Source organism: Accipiter gentilis, chromosome 9, assembly GCF_929443795.1.
Source record: "Accipiter gentilis chromosome 9, bAccGen1.1, whole genome shotgun sequence".
Taxonomy (NCBI): domain Eukaryota; kingdom Metazoa; phylum Chordata; class Aves; order Accipitriformes; family Accipitridae; genus Astur; species Astur gentilis.
This window is the reverse complement of record NC_064888.1, coordinates 10,440,584-10,464,315: the sequence shown is the minus strand read 5'-3', so window position 1 is coordinate 10,464,315 and position 23,732 is coordinate 10,440,584. Positions and strand designations below refer to the sequence as shown.

Genomic DNA, 23,732 nt, shown 5'->3' with positions numbered 1-23,732 from the left:
GCACCCTTTTCCTGCCTTCTCCCTCAGCCACAATACTCTCACACCAGAAATACTCCCCCAACCCATACGCTTTTGGAGTTTCTTTCTTGCGCAGCCTCTGCAAGCCAAGAAATCTGCTCGGCTCTATTCAGTAGATTCCTGACAGTCTTCAAAGGATTGCTAATTCCAGTCTGCTTAAAAAATGCAAAGCATTCCCTCCCTTACAGCTTTTCTGCGTTCCCTTCTGTGAGCCAGTCAGCACCTGTTGGGCCATAAAAAACACAGCAGAAAGATGGTACACCTGAAATTATCTGAAACTCCTGCAGCGCTGCGGGCAAGGAGATTGCGTGCTCCGTGGAAGGGCCGTGAAGCTGCCAATGCCAAACTAGTTTTTTGGAGAAGATTGGTGCACCCCTGGCTGGCTTATATTAAGGGCTAACAAGGGTTAATAGTGTTTGTTCTCTCCATCTCACCCCCTCCTCCTCTCTGTGCATTTCTGTCAAAGACCTGCTCTCCGGCCAGCCACCGCTGGGATTAGACTGCTCTAACAGTCTGGCTGACACTCTGTGCAGGAATAAAGTCCTGCTGGCTGGAGGCAGCGCACACAAACGTGCTTCGCAGCCCTCCAGAAGGAACTCTAGAACTGAAGGAGCAACAATCGGGACTTTGAAGATTTCAAAATTATGCAAGTTTAAAATAACGTTTGAAAACACCCAATTTAAGAAAATACCAAAACTCTCTGGCTTTTTTCTTTTCTTGAAAGACTGCAAGCATTTTAGTTACTATGTCTGTTCAGAAGCCATATGGAAAAATCAGTTCTGTCCTGTTAAACTGGTTGCACAGTTTTGGTTTTCATCTGTCTACAGAGATCTGAAAGTCTATGTTGTTTTATTTTATGCTTTTTCGGCAAAGAAAGCGAGCGGTCTGGGGATCATTTGGCCAGGAACACAATAGGTAAGCAGAGTATTTCTTGTGTAACGTATTTCCAAGAGTCTGAGAGTATACTGTTTGTGTAATTGAGCGAAATCAGCCTTTAGGATGATGTTCTCTTTGGGATAAGCTGATTATAGGTTGGTTGGTTGCTTGGTTTGTTTGTTTTCCTGGACAAGAAAAGCTGAGCTGCTGTGGTATCAGTGTGGTTTGCAAGATCCTGTCATGTAAGCAGCAGAAAGAATTATTTTTTTTTAATCCTCTCTGAAGCACAGAGCAACTCAGATTCCACTGTCAAAGGTAAAATAAAATATTTGGGGTTATGTGTTGAATCTGTAAGCTATAGTTAGACTACAAGAATAACAAAGCGGTAAAGAAGTGACTCAGAGTCATAAGGAAAGCTCTGTTATAAGAACATTAAAAGTGGAATTGATCTAATAATCTTCACTATTCTTTCAACTTGTTCAGATCATTGTTTAATCTTGCATTCAGCTAGGTGTTAAAAATATTACAAAGAGGAAGAGAACATCCTAACTTTATTAGGATGCTAAGTAGGACATTCATATGACATTCAGTGATAATTTCAATAATAATCTCACTGATAGTAAAGATGTGCGTTATTTTGGGAATCCCAGGTGAAAACAAATTTTGTACCTAAAAATCTAGAGATGTATTCAATACTATGTTTAAATGTGCATGTTTGAAATGGATTTATAAAGGAACTGGTCCTTTTATAAAGTCACTGTAATTGTAACGGACAGCAGGTCCGCTGAACTGTAGATATTTTGACTGCCTAAGATCTTCTGCACATTTGCAGGCACCATGAAGAAAGGGTTGATCTCAGAAATGAGTAAAAGTTAAAGGATGGAGCCTTTGTCTTTTATGTTCTCTTCTATCATTAGCGAATAATCAGATTTAAGCAGGATCTTTATTCCTTGCTGCTTGTAAAATGCAATAAGCTACTTTTTCCTCAAAAAAAGGGATCTTGCTCACAGAGCTCCCTCTGCTTTCCAAATCCCTGAGCTACAGCTGGCACCTGTATTAAAGGTCTATGCCCTTCTTTCTTCTCCCTTTTATGCCCTTTCCACTTTTGCACTTCCTCTTTTTCTGAAACTGGATATAGCAGACACAAAAGTTGTAAGGATAATCTACAACTTCACATAGCAGTGTACTGTCAAAATTTCTTGTCCTAACTGGACCCTCCTATCTGCACAGCTCTGTGCAATGCACACAGCACAGTCTAAATAAAATCAGCATTTTCAGAGATGATTTTTGGGACTGTTTGTGTACATCTGTTTCATAGATTCAAAGCTGATAATAAAGTCTGCTGGCAAAAGAGGGGGGCATGCACGATTTTTGAAATCTCTTATCAAAGTGAACACAATAGAGCCATTACAAGTTCCAGTGACGAGCAAATGCAGAGATGGGCTGGAAGCGATGCAGGTGTAAAAGGCACGGGCAACACAAAAATCTCAGAATTATTTATCTAGCTGCCCTACAGTAATAAAGCTTTCCTCCAAATGAGATTCACAAAGAGCTAAAAGTCTTCTAAGTATCAATTCAGGCATTTTTATCCAGGTTTCTCCACTTTTCATCAAAGAGTATCTTACACTAGTCTGAATAACTTACTCTAGCCTCTTCTCTACACATACCTAAAGTCACAATGGGTGAAATAAAAATTAAATGATCTCTGGCAGAATGGCAGAAGCAGTGTTTGGGATATAGTGACCTCCTGCGAGTTTGAAAGTGACATTGCATTACAAATAACCCAGCCTTGAAATTTAGCAAACGAACCCTATAAACTAGGAAAAATATTTTAAATTTAATTCTCCACTCATTTTTGTCAGCAGTGAAAGTTGGGGGTTTTTTATAACTGTCTTGTGATTTTGCACCTGGGCTACATTGACTGTATTTTTCTATAATAAAAGACATCATGGCAGCTTCTGCCATTAAATCTTGCAGAGAGATCTTCTGAGAAATATTTTTCTGTGGACTTCAAGCAATTTAGCAAAGTGGAGACTGGCACTGTTTGAGCCTGGCTTGCCGTGATTATGATAAATAGCAGGAAAGGCACAGAGAAGGTCACTGACTATTTTCTCCCCTACTTCTGTCATCTCATTTTGCAGTACTGAAGATGTCCTGGTTCTGGTTTTACCTGCCTCTTCATCTTCTCATGGCAGCTTGCTTGTGTCATTCCATAAAAGCACCCACCACCAGTTCCCAACAGAGCTTCAAGACCGATCTCTTCAATTTCTACCACTCCCTGATACTTGCTGATGGTAAGGAAACTACAGTTCACCTGCTGAAGGATATACCTAAAAGGTAAGAGCAAATCAGTCACTCCTGTTCTCAGATACTTCCCTATGACACTGGTAGCCGCATGCTACCAGTACAAGCCAAGAATTGCTATGCACCTGCAGAGCTCTATCAGGGTCCACCGAATTTCCAAAGAAATACCCCATTGCTGTCAAGCTCAAGTGTGATTCCACTGCCCAGAGTCTGGATGACCCTCTGAGATGAAGCTTAGATTCACGTACACATTTCAGACAGCTTTCTGGGGTGTTCAAAGGAGCAGCAAAGCCAATACAGAACGGGTGGGCTCCAACAGCAAACAGTTATGTTACAAACAGCCTGCCTTCAGAGACATATCAGCTGTCCCACATTCACTGTAAGATACAAGAATTTTACCTAGCAAATTAACTATCCCCCAAATCAATAGACTATCTGCACAGACTTCTTATCTTATCAGAAAAACTTCTGCCAGTGTTCTGCATGCTGGAAGTGTTTTTGTTGAATGGCACTAAAGCTTGGTAAGATCAAAAGTGCTTTACATATGGAAATTCCACAGATTCTTCATTTACCCAAAATATCTGCAAAGTTTTCTGCCGTATCTAGATATGTATGTGATCTAGATATTACAGCTGGCACTGCATCTTGGGTAGCAAAGATTGAGCTGCTTGTTTGGGAAGAGACACACTTCAAGTGGTTTTATCAGACTCCACTTTGGACAGTGACCAACACATACCGATTTTGACATACACCCAAGCAGAGTGGTCATGGAGCAGAGAATGAGCCAGATGGTTCAGTCTTGATATGCATTGTACAGAAACTGGAACACAGCACATGTTGTATAACGTGACAATGCTCACAAGAGCAAAATAGGAGCTCTCCTTGTTAAAGGCAAATGGGTATTGAAATCTCAAGAGAGAAGTGAGTTTTGCTATACTCTTGTGACATAACATTAAGATTGCAATTAGGAAGCAAAATACCCTTCAGTTAAGCACGATCAGGTGAGGACCTTATGAACCCCAGAGTCATCCAAACAGGAAACCAAGAGATGACAAGTTTTGGCTTAAAGTAAAACACTCAAGAATGTGGAACTGTTTCCAGTGAAGCCTGACTCTGGCCCAGTAGCCATATCCTGAAAGTAAGCCAGACCTCTAGGCTGACGTGATCTATCCATAATGACTAGGCTTGTCTCACTAATAAACAAAAAAAAAATCCTTGAATTGTCTTAATTTAACTGCAGAGCAAGTGGCCCAAGTCCACACATTTCTGTGGCTGTATACAGTCCGTATACACCAAAACAACAGAAATAAACAGAAGTCCAAAGGAGCGATATAGGAGGCTGGGCTTTTTTAAGCAGGAATCAAAACCTGACCAATTAGACTGATGGCACTTTGTACTGCTCACACACTGCAGCCTCTGTCATGAAGGCAAGTAAGCTAGAACTGGCCTGGATGAAACTGCCATCGACATCTGATAATGTTCATGACTGGCTAAAACCATTCCATTACATTCACTTTATCTGATGCTCAGGAAGACCTAGATATGCAAGCACATATGAGGGAGGATAGGCTCCAAGAGCTTTCACTGAACTCCTGTCAGGAAATCCTGGGAAAAGGCACACCAAATTCCCCAGAGTTAGCCAATGGGTGGGTATCTAGAAGGCAGTCAATTTAATCACATCCATCATCCAAAATAACTAGGTAAGTGCCGAGATATGATATTCATCTGAAGTGTGTTAAAATTCAGTGGGAGAGATATTGCCTATGGTAAGCAGATTAAATTTCCAGCAAATACCTGTAGATTGGGGGGAAAAAAAAAAGAAGAAACACAGTAAGTATTCTTCCCACAGCTGAAGATTTCAGACATTCACCATCCCCTTGTGTTGATGTGCCTCAAAGGGCAACAGTAATTTCTACCTACAATGGAGTGACCCACATCAGAATGGCTGATTGCAAGGGGGATCAGGCAGACTTGAATTTCCTGACACTTTCTCTCTGTTTTTAATCCGCATTTACAGGTACTACTTTGTTATGGAGGAAGGCAGAGCCCTTGCACCTTTCACCGTAACAGTGACGCCCTGTGATGTTCCCATTGAATGGAGCATACTCGTGCACAAAGCTTCGGCAAGTTTCCTTGGAAAAGCAGCACGAGGTAAGACCTTCTGTCTGCCTAAGCAGAGACAAAGAAAGCATAAGTTACTTATAAGGAGTTGTGTTACAGGAAATTCCTCACAAGCTTAAACATCACATGGTTCCCTCTCTTGTAAACTGCCATGGGCCAAAGAGGACATCCCTGTCTCCATGGGTGAAACATGGGAGCCCCTGGGATTTTGCCATCAACTCCAAGTAAATTAAGGATTACGTGCAAAAAAGTCTAAACCTAAGGTTAATATTTGGGAACAACCCTGGGTCTTCAGGGCTCCACAAACACAGACCAGCTTCATAAGCTGTTTGTACTGGCCCAAACTTCCCTTTGCTGCCTCAGCTCTTTTTCTGTGGCTTAGGCCACTTGAACCAGTCATTTTGCTCCCCACAGTGATGTGGAAAAGATTTAGCTGTTTATTTTTCTAGGAATACCATCTACCATGGCAGTGGGTATTATGCTGCCTTTAGCCTAAAAGGAAATTCCATTCTTCCTCATAATTTTGAATTAATTTTTCAAACTAAAATCTGAAAGCTGCCATTAAGTTCTTACCTGTTAGGCAGGTACACCGGACTGAGGAGTCCAAAAAATGTTCCTTTGAAGTGATAAATTTTCCCTCTTCATAGAAAACAATGACACAAAACTAAACCAAAGAAAACTCTTTTCATAGAAAGTATGAGTCTCCTTGAAGTAAAGTACCCAAAGAGACAGCCACTGGAAGGAGAAAGTTGTAGGGACATCAGGCACAATACAAGTCAAGCTTTTGCAAGTTGTGGTTTTATAATTATAGCCTTTTTAAAAACACAGTTCTACAACTGCACTGCTAAAATAAAAGCTGCTCAAAATTTATTTTAATAAATTACCAGTAGCAAAAAGTATTTAGTTATAATTATTGTTTTCAGGAAGAAAATATGATGTTCGCTGACATACAAATAAAACCTGTGCAATGTAGCTTTTGTTTTAAGAGATGTGAAGTAAAACACAAGTCTGCTTTTTGCCTGCAGGTGATCATGATACACAAGAGGTCTCAAAATCTCAGAAGTCTCCAAGCATGGTGTCCACCATTTTTAACTATAAGGGAAATTCTGTGGAGACTTACATGGGCATGTCTTCTCATTCTGCCCTTTACATGCTGGAGTTCTTGTCCACTGAGAGAGACACACACATTACTGTGTACTTAACAACTGACACAACATCTGGGCACCTCTATCCAGAACTTCCAATGGATCCACGCATAGATGTTATTGGCATTGGGCATACAACAGTGACTCTGACCTGGAAACACAGTCCCTCTGTCTTGCAACATAGAGAAAACATCCAGTACTGTCTTCTAGTTAATGAAAAGCACAACTATAAGAGCTTATGTGCTGCTGAGACAGCAATCAGATCCTCTGGAATGAAACTGCCACCTACATTAGCTTTGTCTCTCTCTCCGTACCTTCTTGAACCGCAGCAGGTGATGATATTGTCCAACAGTGAATTGAGCATCATCAACAAAGTGAGTAGTGGGGAAGTCAGGCAGATATGCATGGGCACTAAGAACACTTACACAGTGCCCAATCTCGGTCCCAGCACTCAGTATTACTTTGATGTTTTTGTTGTCAATCTCCTCACAAATGCCAGCGCTGCTTACACCGGAACATTTGCAAGAACCTTGGAAGAACCTGAGCCTAAGGTGATGGAGCTGAAAGATGGGAAAGTGATTCAGGTTGTCCTGGATGGGAAAAAACAGAAATTCTACAGTCTGCAGTACCAGGCAAGGCACAAGAAAATACAATTCACCTTTCAGTTGTGTCATGGCCAAGTACGAGTTCACATAATAAAGAATGGTAGAACAGTGGCATCGGAAAACATCTCAGGGCTGAGGTATTTCTCACTGAAGGGAAAGCTGCTGGACACATATTTGGTGCAGCTGAGATCCACAGAGGAATCTAACTCTTCTGTGAAAGTACAGGTGTCCTCCCATTTCCACAAGCCCTTATTCCCACTTCTTCCAGAGAGCTTAAAAATCAAGTCCTTCAGTAAACTGAGGACCTGCAACTCTGTCACCATTGCCTGGCTTGGAACACAAGAGGAGAGCAAGTACTGTGTATACAAGAAAAGGATTGAAGATGACCAGGTCTGGGTGGAACTGCAGAGTGCAGACAGATGCTCTGGACCTGAATCTCGGCACAAGTCAGAGAAAGTGCTGTGCAAGTATTTCTATGATATAAATCTCCAGCGAGCTGTCACCACAGAGACCATCAAAGGGCTGGATGCAGGGACGCTTTACTTGTTTGATGTTTATCTTTTTGGGCCATCTGGCATCCCCGTCAGATATCACAGCAAAGTTGTGAAGACCAGAAAAAAATGTTGAAGGTTTTAAAGACATGTTTTGAAGTGAGTGAATGAAGACTATTACCAAAATCTATGCCAATCCATGCCATGGCCTGTGCAGTTTAAAAAACACTGACACACAGAAAATTTAAAGCTGTGAGATTCTACAGAGGAAACATCTTAGTTGTCTAGATTGTTACGCTTACTTTTGCATCTTCTCTCCTGTAAAAGGGTCGGGTTCCCCCCCCCCCCCCCCCCCAAAGCTGTCTTATTCAAACATCAAAAACAGACCTGTGAAACAAATCCATGCACATGGAAATAAAATACCCACAATGGCACCCGTGAGAAATAGAATGGTTACCTAAAATGCTTCTGAAATCCAATACAGAAGTGATGGGAAATGCCTCTCAAGAAGCACACACCATTATTTTAAAGTCCCAGAGAGTTTTCCAGTTTGTGTAACTCCGTAAGGTAACAAAGAACTGAGAGACCCCACAAGTCAAAGCTGCTCTTGAGAAACTGAACTTCCCCGCTGCTTAAACAGGGATGGAGACAAAAAGAAATTGAAAAAAGCAGCAGAACTGGTATAAAGCTCCGCACCTTGAGTAAAGCAGGCTGAAATGCATCTTTCCCTATTACCTGCATGTTTGCTTGGCTTTCATTTCTGTAAAGAACCTGTGCTTGGTTAGAAACAGACAGAATTCAGGCCAGGAACTGGCTCTGGATCCAGCTTTTCTAGGGAGTGTACAAATACACTGCTGTGCTGCTGTCCATTGAGAAAAGCAGCAAGTAAGGAATCTTGCCATGGAAAGGAGTTTTTAATCTATAGTCTCCAATATCAAGCCCATATCTATCACCGTGTGACTCCCGAGTGTAATATACTCACTCTTTACATCTTTAACCCAGCCTATATCAACAAATGCATTGCTTTAGGAAAAATTAATTGTAGTTTTCCTATTAAGTATCATGGAGGAAAAATATTTGTAGTAAAAATCCTGACAAACTTTTTTTGTTGTCTTGTTTCCTTGATTACCTTCCTTAGATGACAAGAGACAATAAAAAAAAATTTTTTTTGAAAAAAAGCAGAAGTCTTTGTAAGAAACCCTTACTCTCAATTTCAACTATCTTCAGAAAATATTTTGTTTATAGGCTTTTGGCAGGTCTGGAATTTACATATAAAGAGATACAATAGATTCACTGACCCAGAGGTTGCCAGACAAATCTTGCCTGCTGCAATTCTTTTTCTTCTACAATTACACTAAGCAAAGATATAAATGATTAATTCCATTATTGTATATTTCAGAAGTTTGCTTGCAATTCAGGGTCTTCAATGTTCTAGCTTACTCTGAATAATTATTACCTCCAAGCATGCTTGGAAGCACTTGGCAAGGACTGAATCAGTCCTCTGTGCACACACAGAGGATTATGCATTTCCCGCTCCAAAGATTTTGTAGCATTGTGCGCGCTGTACGGTGCATGCTATACATTAGCAGGCTCATTAACCCCAGAAGAAGGGTTCTGGCCATTGCATGGGATCAGCTGCAATATCTGGGCTTTAGCTAGGCTTCACATTCCTGTAGGCGCTATTCTGGACTGAGCAGTGCCATGGCAGGAGCCACGTGCTCTGTGACCTCCTCCCCAGACTCTGCGGGCCTTTCAGCTAATTACAGGGGCTGGCAGTTGCACCGCCTTCTTTCCAAGGCAAGCCTTCTCTTCATTTTGCTCCTGCCAAAAATAGTCTGAGCTCAAATAGCAACAGAGGTCATCTCCACTTGGAAATCTTAATGTTTTCTTCTGCCTTCCTCCTCAATTTCAGGCATTTATATTCTGGATGAACTTCACGTAGATGCCCTAAAAATGACTGTAATAACAACCATAATAATAATAACAAAGGAAGAACAGAAAGATCTGTTTAACTGCAGATACAATATACTCTTAATCCACTGCTCTCAGCCTGACAGAGCATTAACCCTTGATTTTGCCCTCTGTACGCAAATGCCACAAAAAAAGTCACTTGGAAGAGGAAGATGTATTGGTGCTTTGCTTGACACCAGTACCTCTACTGAAGAATATCTTTCACAACAGAACTGGCTTTAGACTTCTCAGCAAAACCTTGGTTCAGGGCTGTAGCCAAGAGGTCTGAGGAAGGGACAGAAGGAGAATCCGGGAGAGGGCAGAAAGCAAGCTGGGCAGTCAGAGGTGATACATAAGCAAAGGCTTGGTGTAGCTCTGAGTTGAGTGACAGTTAATCAGACTGGAGAGAAGGAAGTGCAGGTCTGGAGGTCAGCAGATATTTCAGGGAGACCTTGAGAAGAGCCAAGAGATTCTCTTCTTCACTCCACTTCTCCGTGGCCATTCCCACACGCAGAGGACTGGCCGAGGCAGAGACCAGTGGGGAGCCCTGAAGACCACAGCTTACTGCTCCTGCAGCCCAGGCTCACGCAAGCAGAGTACTGATTACTGCTGCTGCTGGGAGGGCTGATACTAGTCCCTCACTCTCAGGAGGAGCTGCCACCCACACATAACAGTCCCTCCATCAGCAAAGGCCCCTGCACACAGGAGGGAAAGCTTGACTATAGAGAGGAACATGCCACCCTGTCAAAACCCATTGCCTTTAATATAAGCAGAGCAGGCAAGCTGCCCTCCAGGTAGCAGCCCACTTTGCTTATGCGTGCAGCCAGCCACAGTCTATAATACAGACCCCAGGAGCAGCAGAGAATGTTCCTCTCCATTGATCTTTCCGCTGTGATTCCACCTGTGCGCACCGGACTGGAAACCTGTTTTCAATTCACTCACGCCCATACCCTGCTTATGGGGCAGCCTTGGGGTGCACTGGTTTTTAAGCTGGGTATTACTTTGCTGACTGCTGTCACGGAAGTGAAGTTTCAGAGGATTATCCACAACAAAAACAAAAGGTGCTGTGTTACACCGTTGGTGCTCTTCCTATCACTACCAACTGCTCATGTGCGCAGCTCCCCATCTTCAACGCAGCTCCCCAATGGAAGCCTTTCTCTTTCAAAGCTGCTTGGCATCCTTCCATCTTCTCTCCCTCCCATTTGACTAGTACTTGCCTACTGCCATCTGATCATAAGCATTTCCCAAGCCACATTTACCTCCTTTCTTTTCTTTATGCTTTTTGCAGTCGTTCTTGCTGAATTTCTAGGGAAGCTCATTTCCTTCAGTCCAGCCTGTCCTAAGCTGTCATGAGCTCTTCCCATCTGCTCCCCAGCCCCACTGAATCCAAGTCACATAGGAAGTACAGACAGATATCTTCATGGAGAACAGTTCAAGAGCAATATTCTGCTTTTGTGGATCATCTAAAGTACCTCCTCAATATCATTATCAGGCCAAAGTATTTTTCCTAGTGTTCAGTGGTGGGTCCCAGCTCTTGTGTGCTTCCAGCTATCACATATCAAGTCCTGTCACAGCTGAGATCAAAGACTGAGGCCATGCATGCCTTTCCATCATTTTTACAGAATTGCTTCCATTGCTAAGCCATCCCTCTACGTGGAAAGTGGGGGTCAGGGGTACCAAAAACAGAGGGCAGGTAATAAGAGAAACCAGGTTTCATATCCACATCCCCTTGCCCTGTGGGCTCAGCCTCACAAATCACCACTTGCATTCTGGAAATGAAGTGCAGGTATCTGAAACAGCAACATAATAAAGCACAAGCTTTTAAATTTGCCATTGTATATGCCCATAAGCCACAAACCAGTACAGCAAGGAGCTCTTCAGCATCACTTTCCAGTATTTCATACAACTGCTGTTGCTGGAAACTTTGAAACATTAACTTAAGACAGTAATAATTGCTCATTTCAGTTATACACTTTGAAAGATACTGCTACCTAAAACCAGTGTAGACATTTCTGACACTGGGTTCAAGGACTGATGACATTTCTGAGTTATTATTTAACAGACATTAAGAATCATCTATTTTGTCATTCCTTTTTCCTCCTGTACTCAATAGCGCATTTAGTCATTCCCTGTTATTTTGAGTTTCCTAGCAAATGTAAATACCCTTCAAAGTGGATCTGGTAATCTTTTAGAACTTGTTCCCCGTCTGCCCACAAATACATTCAGGGATGCATTCACAGCTTTGAGCAATTTATTTTTTTTATTTCATCTTTGTAACTTTGCATTTTTTTTTGGCTACTGCCTTCCTACTCAGAAGACTTGCTTCTAGCTTAAGTAACATGTTAAAAATAGTCTTGGTATTTTCGTCCCAGGTGCTGGACTGAAATCCTGCTCACTAATTGCTTTGAAAGACACATTGTCTGTTTACATGTATACACATCACCCCTGCTTTGGGCTTCATTACTTTTAGTTGCTGGGTTTTGGTGGGTAGAGTTTATGAACCATTGACACTGCAGTTAAACATCCCAGCCACGTGTAGCTTTGTACAAGGCTTAAAAATCTCATTTTGGAAGTCAAATAATATTAGCACTGACAGCAAGTCCAAACCAGTGACCCCAAAATGCCAAAGGCTTTCAGGTGCTGTAAAAGCAGCTGAAGCTTTCTGGCATTTAAAGAAAAATGGATGACTTGGCAGCTGAACACTCCTTCAGCAAAATAACAAATCCAGGCAAAACAAAATAGATTACTGCATCTTTGGGGAAGAAGGTGAACAGCAGATGCATGGCTGCTCATCAGTGTTACCTATTCTGCACACGCTGAATTGAGAAACCAACAGTGTGACAAAGCGCAGACAGGTGAATGCGCTTCTCTTGCAAAACAACAGCTATTTCCTGGGCAAGTCAGTCAAGGAATATCAAGAAATAACATTGTAAAAAGCAGCTAAGTTTACTAGAAGAGGCAAAAAAGTATGTCACACTCCTGCATTGCATTCTTCTGCAAAGAAACGTGATGTAATTCAAGGATGAGCCTAGAAGATACTGGGTCAACAACCACTGCTGGCATGAGCTGCTGTCGCTCCAGCAGCCAATGCTGCCAGAAGGTTGAGCATCCCATGCAGCACATGAAATGCCATGCTGCTGCCAGGCCTGCCAGCACGAGAGGGCAGTGTCAGGCTGTATAAGAAGCAGAAAGAGCTTACTTGATAAGGCTTATCAGGGGCAAGTATTTCAGCAAATTTAACACGCCAAGTATCTTGCTGATAAGATTAAGGCAGAAGGGATAGAAGAAAAATCCAAGGAGCTTACAATTTATTTTCTTTTAGTCGTTCAAGTGTTCCAAGTTTGGGTGGTTTTTTGCTTGTTTGTTTAAAATTAAAGTGCATAAAAAGTGACAGCCATGGAACAAAGAGATAGGCACCTGCTGAAAGGACTGTAACACCAGTGTTCCCACTGCCTCCGAGACGTTCAACACTACCATCACTGATAAGACCAAACCTCCTATAGAACAGAGAAATACAGTGGTGCTGAGGGCAGTCACAGATTTCATGAGGCTGAAGTGGGGTGTGTTAGTTCAGACACAATCTGCCCAGCAAGTTGTGATCGCAGGCATCCCCCTGACCACTCCGTATCTTTTCCTGTAGCGCCCTTGCCTTGAGAGAGGGTCTCTGGAGCACTACTTCCCCGTCTCACTGACAACACGTAGCAGCAACTTACCTCCCACCAGAGCTGGATGCCCCACCAAATACTCTGGGACATGGGCAACAGACCCCAGTTTGTCAGGGGTTTAACCTTTGGGGAATTTGGTCACTGATCTTACGGCCTCTGCAAGAGGCTGAGGATTTGCTTACAGGGACTAAGAGCCATCCCTGGAAAACGGTATACACTGTCCTATGCTGCTTTTGCTCCAAGGAAGGTGGTCTGCAATGCTGCTCCTCTACCTCAATTACAAAAGCATTTGAACAATAGCAGCCTTCCCCTGGCTGAGAGCAGAGTGAAAAGGTAAGCACCAGAGTGCTGGTTTTTTTTGCAGGTATTGGTATCAGTGACACAGGAGAGACTCTGAGAAGGGGACCTCAGAGCTCAGTTTGAAGACGATTGTTTCAGACTCCTATGGTAATTTGCTCTGAAAGCAGAATCCGGTAGGAAAGGAGACCTTCAGAGGCCAGGGTGGGAACAGAAAAAAAAAGCATGAAGAATCTGAAGGTAATGAGGTAAAATGTGAGCTTGTTAGAAGCTTCTAAGGAAAGGAAGGGCCCAGCCTAGATCCACATTTTGCGTCCAGCTCCCATTTTTGTAAGTTGCCTCCTACTCAGGAAGCCTTTTAGCCTGAACAGAGATTTCTCCAGAATGACATTCATTTTCAGCAGGGCTCTACAGGAGCCCTGATAAAGGCTGCCAGTAGGATGTATCAGTCCTGGCCCTTCCTGCATGATTTTCCAGGCACCAGCACCACAGTGGTAACTGTGATACCAATCACTTTTTCATTCTCTTTCCAGCAGAAGGAAGATTGTGCTTGATTGAGCTTCATTACTAAGTCATTTCTGTCTCAGAGATTCAGTGCCAGCATATAAACCCACTAAGCCCCTAGTATTCCTGTAGCTCATGACTCACACAAATAGAAAAACTCAGCATGCAGTATACTGTCTGTCCCAAGACTGTGACTCGTAAGGAAATACTCAATCTCTGGGTCTCCTTTAGAGGCCTCAAAATAACCACACAGAGCACACTGTTAAGGTAATGTGCTACAAGACCTGGGTGTCACATCTAACAGATCAGCTACTTAAAAACACAAAACCAAAACAGGGGCTTGAAGCAAATAGTCAAGGCCTAGCGCTTCTGCTTTTCACTTTCTTCTCAGGTGCATAGGTCAAAACCAGCACAGTAACACTCAAAGTAGTACTACTTAGCATGGCTGAGGTGGTACCATGGTTGAGAAAGCCATCTGATTTAAAGATAGAAAGTACCAGTGTGGGCTTCCATACTTTCTGTGGAAGCATGAGGAGCCTGGCAATGGCTTTAAACAGGTTAAAGGCATCTCCACTATGAGCTTAGGGCATGATCTATCTCTAAGGACACAGACATAACCAAAAAGTTTAAAGTCGGATATTTGAGTGGATCTCTCAGTTACAGGAGTGCAAAAAACCAACTTTTCCACATGTTCCAGTGGAGCATTTTACAGGTATACCTCTGAGAAATGGCTGAGAAGCACATCTAGCAACCTGACTGGTTTCCTAGGCCTCTCTAATGAGGTAAGGAAGATGCAAAGCTCTTGAGAATGAGTGCCATCTGGCTAGAAAATTATTTGAAGTTAATGCTTCTGCATGCAACTGACAACATTATGATATACATTTGTAAGATGCATAGGTGGGAATCTGTAAGGCTTCTTCTTGAGCTCATCTTCATTTTCATAAAACAACTTTATATGAAGTTGCACAGTGGTATCTACAGATACCAAGTCATTCCTGAACAATGTGTGCTCTAGGGACTACTAAGGAAGAGAGGTAAAGCTCTCCACTCACTCACCCAGACACACACGAGGCTCTTTTGAAAACATGGATTTGTTTAATTGTTGAGGATTTCTTGGCTGGGCGAGGGCATGAAAGCAATCCAGCCATTAGGTGGGAACGAAGCATAAGTTTACAAAGTGCTGGAGCAGACAAGGACGCTGTGTCCTTGTATGCTGGGAAAAAGGAAGATAAGAAGAGCCTGACAAGCAACTCCTGGATGCCGAAGAATGAGATAAGTAACTGCTGGACACCTCGTGAAGAAGCTTGCACAGCCAATAGAAGATAAGATAGTGTCGCGTGAACCGGGGTATTGTACCAATTAGAGTATCGTATAAGGCGCGTGCACAAGCACATAAGGTATATAACTGTGCTAAAAGTTGTAGTAAATGGACTTCACTTGATCACATTGGTCTGTGCACAATTTCCCCTGTGGATCCTCCGCAACATTTAATCTCATTGAACTTGTCTTGGAAGAAGTTAACCATGAGCAGGGACTGGAAAAACTTGCCGTAAGACATAACTCAGAAAATGCTTCAGAAATGGAAAAAGTACAAAGGAGACTGAAAGGATCAGATGGGTCAGAATTGAGTTTCCTGTAATTTCAGGAACCAGTGAAGCTACCAACACCACACACAGCATTGCTGGCTCTCACCGTGTTTCCAGGATGCTTGCAATGTTGTGATAAGGTTAGTGGTGTGGGACAAGCAGAACTATTGCTATCGATTGCAGTGGTGCTAAAGGTTCTACTCCTAATGCTTCTCCCACTACAGCCCTATAATTAGGGAGTTAATTCCTTCCTTTACCTTTTCCCATTCTTGATACATAGAAAGTAGTTGTATGGATAAGCTACTGGGCTTAAGAGTAGCTCAGTCTCATGACTTGGGTCCAGTTTCATGATTTTTAAGCATTTGGAGTTGACAGTACCCATTAGTCTGGTTTATCAGCTGCAGATTCATGAAGGACCATGAAAGCAACAGTTTGCTTACAATGACAGTCAGGAAGCCTCAGGATGCTTACTGTATATGGTGGAAAGTTTTAACTTGAAGGATTCTTTGGCTTTTTTTTTTTTTTTCATATAGAAGAGTATCAACCAAAGAGGGAACCAATATTAAGCACTACTGTCAGTGATCAGTGCTTTTGAGGACAACAGCCATCCACCCAGAGAGAAAGATTGCTTTCTTTATCTGCAACTCAAAGAAGGAAACAGTTTTATTATTGGGTTGACCTGAAAAAAATTCAAATATTTGTATTCAGGCAGTTAGTTTCATAAGTGGGCCAAAACCTATGGTTTTGTAATGTGGCACTGGCATCAAAGCCAGATTTCCAAAAGCATACAGTGCCAGTTTCTCAGCTCAGACTGAGAACCCACAAATTGTCTAGACCATCAGAAGTGCTTTGTACATATTATCTCTTATTGGGACAAAACCTTTAAAATCTGTCCATAACTCAATGAAACCACAACAGTTACAGCTGCAAACAATTTGGCCCATAGTATTTTCCTTCCTAGTCATGCTTATGCAAAGCAAAAAATGCTACTTTTATAGTAGCTACCTTATCCATCTTATTCACATGTACTGATGCTCAGCTTTCTAGAATACGTTTGAGAAAGCAGCAAGGTGCAGGGTTTGTTTTGGGTTTTTTCCCCCCAGAATAGAATTTAATTAACTACAAAGAAGTCACTTCTAACCCCAAAATACAACTATTCTATAGCTAAAAAGTAGACAGTTTCACTTTGAAATGAAACTTCTCTAGAAGTGATATCAGAACTCTTATTCATGCAAATGGTTTTTGTTTGCAAGAGTACTTATTTTTGATGAAAGGACTCAAAGATGGAACGGAAAGGTGATTCAGAACACGCAAAAACCCTGTAAGTCTATAGTTCAAAACAGAACATTAGAGTGGAAATCCACAGCTCACGTTGTGTTGGGCACAGCCACTTCTGACTAGACTAACTGACAATTACATTATTTAATAGCCTTTTGAGTCTCAGAAATTGACAGCAAACCTAATATTTCAGCTATTTGGATAAAACTGTTACTTGCCTCCAGGGTATTGCTGTTTATTTGCCTCAACTCTATTAATTCCATCTTAACCAGGTATTCAGAAAATGTGTGATAGCAGAATTGATCAGTCAAAACATAGTGAACATTCTTTTCCAGAGGATTGAGAAATAATTCATTTAAGTAGTTCTTTTGCAACATCCTTTGGCTACACTATCCCTCCCACTAGCTTCTTATAAGGATAAGGAATTACATCTATTATTGTGCCACTACAGTTTCTTTCTCTACAGACTTTAGCAAAATATTCACATACACTTTTACTTCATTTAGAGCAGGAAGTTACTCCTCCCCCTCCCCGAACAGTTCCCCACCCACTCCCCAAGAAAAGTATGTAAATTGTCACAGCCAGGCACAATGACATCCAATGGTAAAACTGTAAGCATGCTCATGTCCCACTGCTAAAATGTATTTAAAGGTAAGCAAAGGGAATAAAAAAAATAATGGAAAGACTAAATCTTAAGTGTGTGAGAAGGAAACCAGAATTACCTACAGGCTTCACACAGGAAGGAGCAGATCCATGTCTCTTAAGGGTTACTTTGGGCAGGTAAAGAGACTGGCTTCCAAGCTATAATTCATCCACAAGAACCTGACCTCCTCTGAGCATCTCATGAGACTTTGTAGTTTCTGGATCTGTTTTTGCTTGGAGCCTCTTTTGCCTCATACAGACCCTCACCTGCTAGAGAGGGGTCCCTTCACACATCCTCCAGCACACTTTCTGCCCTGTGGAGCCCATTCCCTGTAGAGCTACCAACTGTGCAGATAGCACAACTGCGCCGAAACACTTGGAGGCTACAAAGATGGTACAAAATGAGTGGCATTATCGCCATGCATCCATATTTCTCATGTTCAGAAAGGCATCTTTCTGCTTCCTGGAAATCATGCAGGGCCAGCAAACTGCAACACTGTGGCAAGAATACAGGAAAAAAAGAAATCTAGACACAAAGCTATGATCCCTATCTGAATTTTCTATTCCCAATAGAATACGGGTGAACAGCATATGGAGTTTTTAATTTGTCCCTTTTACAAAATTACAAGTTATTTTCAGAATGCAGCTTTGATTTAAGTTCTGGTTACTCTGGTTCAGGCTTTTATCCAAACCTTTTAAAAACCATTTCGGTTAAAACAGTTAAAGGAAGTAGTATAGGTTTACTGTACTTTCTCCTTTAACAGTGAAATGTTTTGATTGGAAGCAGTTTGGGTCAGGAGCCATTTTTTATTATACATATATTCAGACCGCAGCACTGATCCTGACGGACCAAAGTGCAATAATAAATGTGGTGGGTACCCATTGTTTATTCTCTTTAAAGTAAGTGAGTAATTTAATTTTACCATTAGGTGGCACCAGAGAATATTTTAACATTAATATGAAGGATCACTGGAACTGTAATCTGGAATAGTCTTAAAGCAGATGTAGCCACTAAATTAAAAAAAGTCATCTTTGCTATGCATATGAGCACTTTAATTACTTGACTATAAGTGACAGCTTTACACAGCTCATCAGAATGCAAGTTACAGCTAAATACACGATTTCTTTATTAGCAAGCTTTTTCTATTCTTAATCACACATGAGAAGCATTTTATGTGAAATTGCCATACAGTTTGATTTACCCAATATGAACAGCTTTGTAGTGTTTTATTTGTCTTAGTGAAAAGAGAAATATATCTCTGCCCAGACAATTCCAAATGTAGGCTATTAAAAAAGGCCCTTTCAAGAGTCCCTGTGCATATCTGGTATAATTCCAGCTAGGTCTATGAATAATTTACCAGCTAATGAGCTCTTTTCTGTTTATGAAATAATACTCTTAAGAATAGTAAGGCAGGACATAAGCAGTAGCCATATGTTTCTTCTCGAATTCCAGCTAGACAAATGACCTGAAAATTGCTGTTGCAAGAACTTCTAAAACATATGGCTAAATACAGGGAATTTGTTAACTTCTTGTATCAGATCCAAGAGTTTCCAATTATCAACAAAAGATGGCATACCAACCCAATTACTCCTGATATATTCCAGTCAAGACAGATTCCAAGTAAACATAGCTGTGTGGGTGTATGCGGTTTGAAATAACAGGAATCACTGAAAATTTAGTATAAATAAAAAAAGTAGACCTTCTACATATCACATCCAGACAAAAGTGTCCCAGTGTGCTGAATGTGCTTTCAACAGGAAGCAGGAATTTTCAGGCATTCTACCAATGCTGATTTCAAGCCATCATAAACTATTAGAGGTACGTTTACTTTCCAGCATTACAGAAAACTCCTGCAACAGCTTATTTATTTCATTTGTCAGTGGGGAAAAAGATACATGTTTCTTACATAAGATAATAATTTTTAAAAAATAACTGAAAATTATTTGGTACATTGTTGTTAATAGCTGACTGCTTTTTAAGACAACATCATTGTAAGACTGGATGAACACGAGGCCACAATTAACAGTCAGAACACTGGTATGTTATGCACATTACTGATACATTTGACTAAGCAACTGAGCCTGGTCCCATGTTCTTACCCACAGGAGTACTTAGACCCAGACTCTGTAGACACAATGTGTTTTCATACCATGGCTTAGCCAAAGAATCTCCAGGCATTCTACTTGACAGCAATATGGAAAAACAATGATATATTCACAACAGTGAACCAGAATTCATAGAACCACTAAGGAAAAAACATGAGGAACACATTTGTAAACTAAACAATATTTCATACTCATACTGTAAAGTTTATTACATCATCTTAAGATCTATATAAACTGTCAGGGATAATTCCCACTGCACTATGTCAGTGTGCCGATCCAGGTCAGTGACAGTATATTCTTCACTAAGTATTTTTCTGGGTTAATTTTTGTTTTAATCACACATTCATCTTGCAAGGAAGATAAAGGTCCACAGGTCACTTCATGCTGCATTTATATTTTAATTCAGCATGTTGAAAGCCACTGCTTAGGTCCTTTATATTTAGCTTCCAACTACTGCAACTGTTCTAAGGTTTAAACCATGGGTGGTAGCAAAACATACTAAATGACAATTATCCACAGGCAAGCCAATTACTGAGATGCTTGCCTTTTGATCAGTCACTTCTCAGAGATAGGTCCCCTTGGGTCAAGTTGTGCAATCCCTACCAGAGCAGAATTCAATTACACTACAGACCTCTGGCTTTGCTCTAGTGGGTGTATGGCCTGACTAAAGGCTGCAGGCACATCCCTAATGGGCCATTTGCTGAAGAAAAAGCCTGAAAGAAATCATGCCACAGGTGAAGTGATAGGAGAAAGCCCCACAAAGCCGGAGAACCTCCTCTTCTTCCTCAAGATTTCCAGGTAGAGAAGTTGATCAAGAGGGAGACTGGTCCATTCCAACCAAAGTAAACAAAAGTGATCCCCAAATACTTAAAAACAGAATAAACATTAAAATAACTACATTTACAAAAGATGCTTGTAAGGCTCTAGAAATGCAATCTTTTCCTAATGGCTCAGTTTTCACTTTCATGAAACTGAAAATCACTAATTAAACTAATCCCTCATTTATCGTATTGACTTTAGGAGTAGTACCTGAGCTATTAGTGTAAAAAAAAGGCAATTTTTTTTTAAAACACAACTCAAACCTAATTAATGTGTCACGAGGAAGAAAAAAAAATAGAGGTGAAAAATCACATTTTGTACCTGCCTAAAATTATCTTTAGCTACAGTAGAAAGATTCAAAAAAACTAAAGATCATTTTGAAATTTGCTACCTCCGTGCTATCTGAGCGTAGATGACTGATGTATTTCTCCCAAACAAGATAAAAACTAAACTGTTGTTCCTTATCAGAGCAAATAATATCTGGCACTGTTCATAGGAATTTCCAATATTAACCCACCTGTAAACCAAAGAAAACATTTTCTCATAGCTCAGGAATCACAGTGCCATGGCAGCTCATTTGTAAGACACAGGAATGTTGCTTGTGAAACCTAATCTGGTATGAGCACATGGAGGTTTTTTCAATGATTAGCTATTGTTTTATCAGCTTCATGATGCAAAAAGACGAGTTTTCACCAGAACATTAATGGTACCTAATTGGCACTGCTTCCTCACCACCAGAATAAATATTAGTAGTTAATAGGTTTTCCTACGTGTCCTTATACACCTTTTTGGCTACTAAAATGTGGATAAACTATTCAGAAGACTGCACCACAAATCAAAATACCCATTTCTAAGTCAGCAACAATCCACCTGCCAGAACACTAATCCCCACTGCACAATATGCTCCACTTGTCAAACTTGAGCTCTCTCAGACTTGCATATCGCAACAGCCAAATACATATTTTTATCTCCTCCTTTTCACGCTCTTAATTTTGTTGGGGATTGTACTTTCTCCCTGAAGCCCATTGTTTCACATGCCGTGGCTTAAAGTATGTGACTCCATTCCAGCAACATATTTAAGCAGACACATGAATTCAATCACATAACTAAGGCTATTGATTTTGGTGAACCTATTTGTACACATAAAATCTGGCTTAAGCACCACAGTGAATGATGGTGCTTTCTTTATCATCTCATTTATTGTCTAGAATCATCTAGCTATCTTAACATCAAGAAATGTATGTGCAGTCAGCTTTAGCTATTTCATAGTAGTTGTGTCCATGTTTAAGGTATTATCTAAACGTTGGTATTGTGGTATCACAGAGTGCCTACCCCAGGGATCTGAATCCTGCTCACTCTCCCTCCTGAGGGACAGGATATTACAGGTGAGGCTCTCTACTACTACTACACTTTCAGAGGGGATTCAAGAAGCCTGTTCCTCTACATCAATGTTTAGAGTCACTGCAGTAATTGCACATCCACCAGCGGATTACTTGTCTGTTGTTCTGTATTTCTGGACTGTTTCTATATAAAGTGATTATGCATCTTTCACCGGCTCTCGCCTCAAGACCTACATGCCCTTTGCCACTCCAACACTATTCAGTTTGTTACACAAAATGAGTTCAGGAAGGATACAGATTAGTTAAGTGAGCTTCATTTAGCACCCAACATCTGTGCAGAAGCCCTTGGAGTGCAATATTACATCTCATAAATGAGAGCCCCCATCTCCCCGCTTTCTTACATCACTCTGAAATTGCACTGCTCTTTACTAACTCCTCCAGCTCTTTCTTGCACATGATGGCTGTATGGAAGGGCACTGCTCTTGTTAGTTGGAATGACTGCTGCACCCCTTAAGATTAATTTCATTCAATGGTCTCGGCCAGTGGATTTGTATTGGATATGAAAAGATTTGTTTATTTTAAATATCCTGACAGAGTCAGATAAGACACACTCAACCCATTTTAGTATAAAATGCACGACATTCTTAGAGCAAAATGTGCAAAACTCCCACAACTATTTAAGTTAATAATTAAAAGGCCTTTCCCTAAGGTTAACCAAGTCAAGTTAGTGATTCATCTCATTTAAAAGTGCACATACTAGGATAAAAAAAAGGAATGGAAGACTGTTTTAATTTCGCATTTCATCCATGCATAGCTCTGTATTATAACTGCACACAGAAGTGCAATATGCAGTAACATATTGCTACATACTTTGGTAGTTGTGACAGAGTGCAGCAAGCCACATACCTTGAAGCCATCCAAGCCTCTCAGTGCCCCTCAGATTGCTACAGAAGACTTACGTGCCTATCTGAAGCTACTGTGGTGACTGCACCAGTTTAAACACTATGGCATTCACTCAGACTACAGGCAGACTTGTACATGTAAAAATACATTTACAAAGTTACTTGTCCTGTATACCTCCTGTAGGATCCATGGTGATTGTGACTGGTAGTCCCAGCCAGTCACTACCCCAAACAATGCTTGATAAGCAAATTTGCTTTAAACCCAATATTGTTGACAGCTCTGCTGAAAGGCTAAACCCTAGGAGAACACAGCAAGTGGAAAACACATTTCCAGGAGGGCACAAATAGAAATTAGATGCTTGCTTCCTATTGAAAGTGAATCTAAATTGTCTGCCTAATTCCATTGGGTTTTCTGAGAATCCTTTTTTTTAAAAAAAATATACTCACCTACACCAACTAAATCCAGAAAGCCAATAATCTCGGCAGTCTCCAGTTTAGCATTTTGGAAATTAGATCCATCTCTGCTGCTGCCAGAAAATTGCTCAGCAGAAAAGCAATGTTAGTGTGGTCAACCTTACAAAGGATGACTATTTACAAGATACCAGCCAATTGTAACATGTAGCTCCCAGGGAGAGACTAGACACTGCCTCCATTAAACAATAAACAGTGCTTTCATGCCAAACCTAACTCCGTCCCCATGCCCTCCATCTATAGGAGTTAAAGCATTATGCAGAACAAGAGAAAAGGAGCTGCTCCAGTTATCACAGTAGAGGTGCTGTATTTCCCAAAGTCTCTTATCACTCCATATAGGTGATACATCAGGGACCATCTTTAAAAAGAAAAAACATATACCACAGTCTTCAAGAAGAAGAGGTTACATACAAATGAAATACAGGAGTGGAGCACCAAATCCAAACCCAGAAAAAAAGTGGGAGACTGGAAAGATAAAAGATGATAATAGAAGAAATTATTGGTAAGTGATTTTTGAACAATTAGGACATAAAGCATGGCCAGATTTGCCAGGAATGTGTCATGGCTTCAACTAGCAGATGTAGTGTATAACAATAGTAAGATAAGCCTTTA

The 23,732-nt window shown here is 41.1% G+C and overlaps 1 protein-coding gene across 2 annotated transcripts; it reads left to right on the top strand.

Moving 5' to 3' along the window:
• The first annotated feature begins 309 nt into the window (after positions 1–309).
• Positions 310–7,915, top strand: LOC126042507 (protein NDNF-like). Of its 2 annotated transcripts, none has more exons than XM_049809659.1 (4): positions 310–933; positions 3,036–3,231; positions 5,216–5,349; positions 6,345–7,915. In XM_049809659.1, the coding sequence occupies exons 2-4, from the start codon at positions 3,044–3,046 to the stop codon at positions 7,694–7,696; spliced, it is 1,674 nt and encodes a 557-aa protein (XP_049665616.1). In that variant the 5' UTR covers positions 310–933; positions 3,036–3,043; the 3' UTR covers positions 7,697–7,915. The 2 variants fall into 2 exon arrangements, with proteins under 2 accessions (XP_049665616.1, XP_049665617.1); XM_049809660.1 differs by lacking the exon at positions 310–933 and adding an exon at positions 1,110–1,209.
• Positions 7,916–23,732: the final 15,817 nt, after the last annotated feature.

What these genes read in the sequence shown, in the direction of transcription:
- LOC126042507 (XM_049809659.1), top strand. Translation starts at nt 3,044, where the DNA reads ATGTCCTGGTTCTGGTTTTACCTGCCTCTTCATCTTCTCATGGCAGCT. An exon ending in CTGAAGGATATACCTAAAAG is followed by an intron (nt 3,232 to 5,215) that starts GTAAGAGCAAAT and finishes CCGCATTTACAG; the next exon opens with GTACTACTTTGTTATGGAGG. An exon ending in CCTTGGAAAAGCAGCACGAG is followed by an intron (nt 5,350 to 6,344) that starts GTAAGACCTTCT and finishes TTTTGCCTGCAG; the next exon opens with GTGATCATGATACACAAGAG.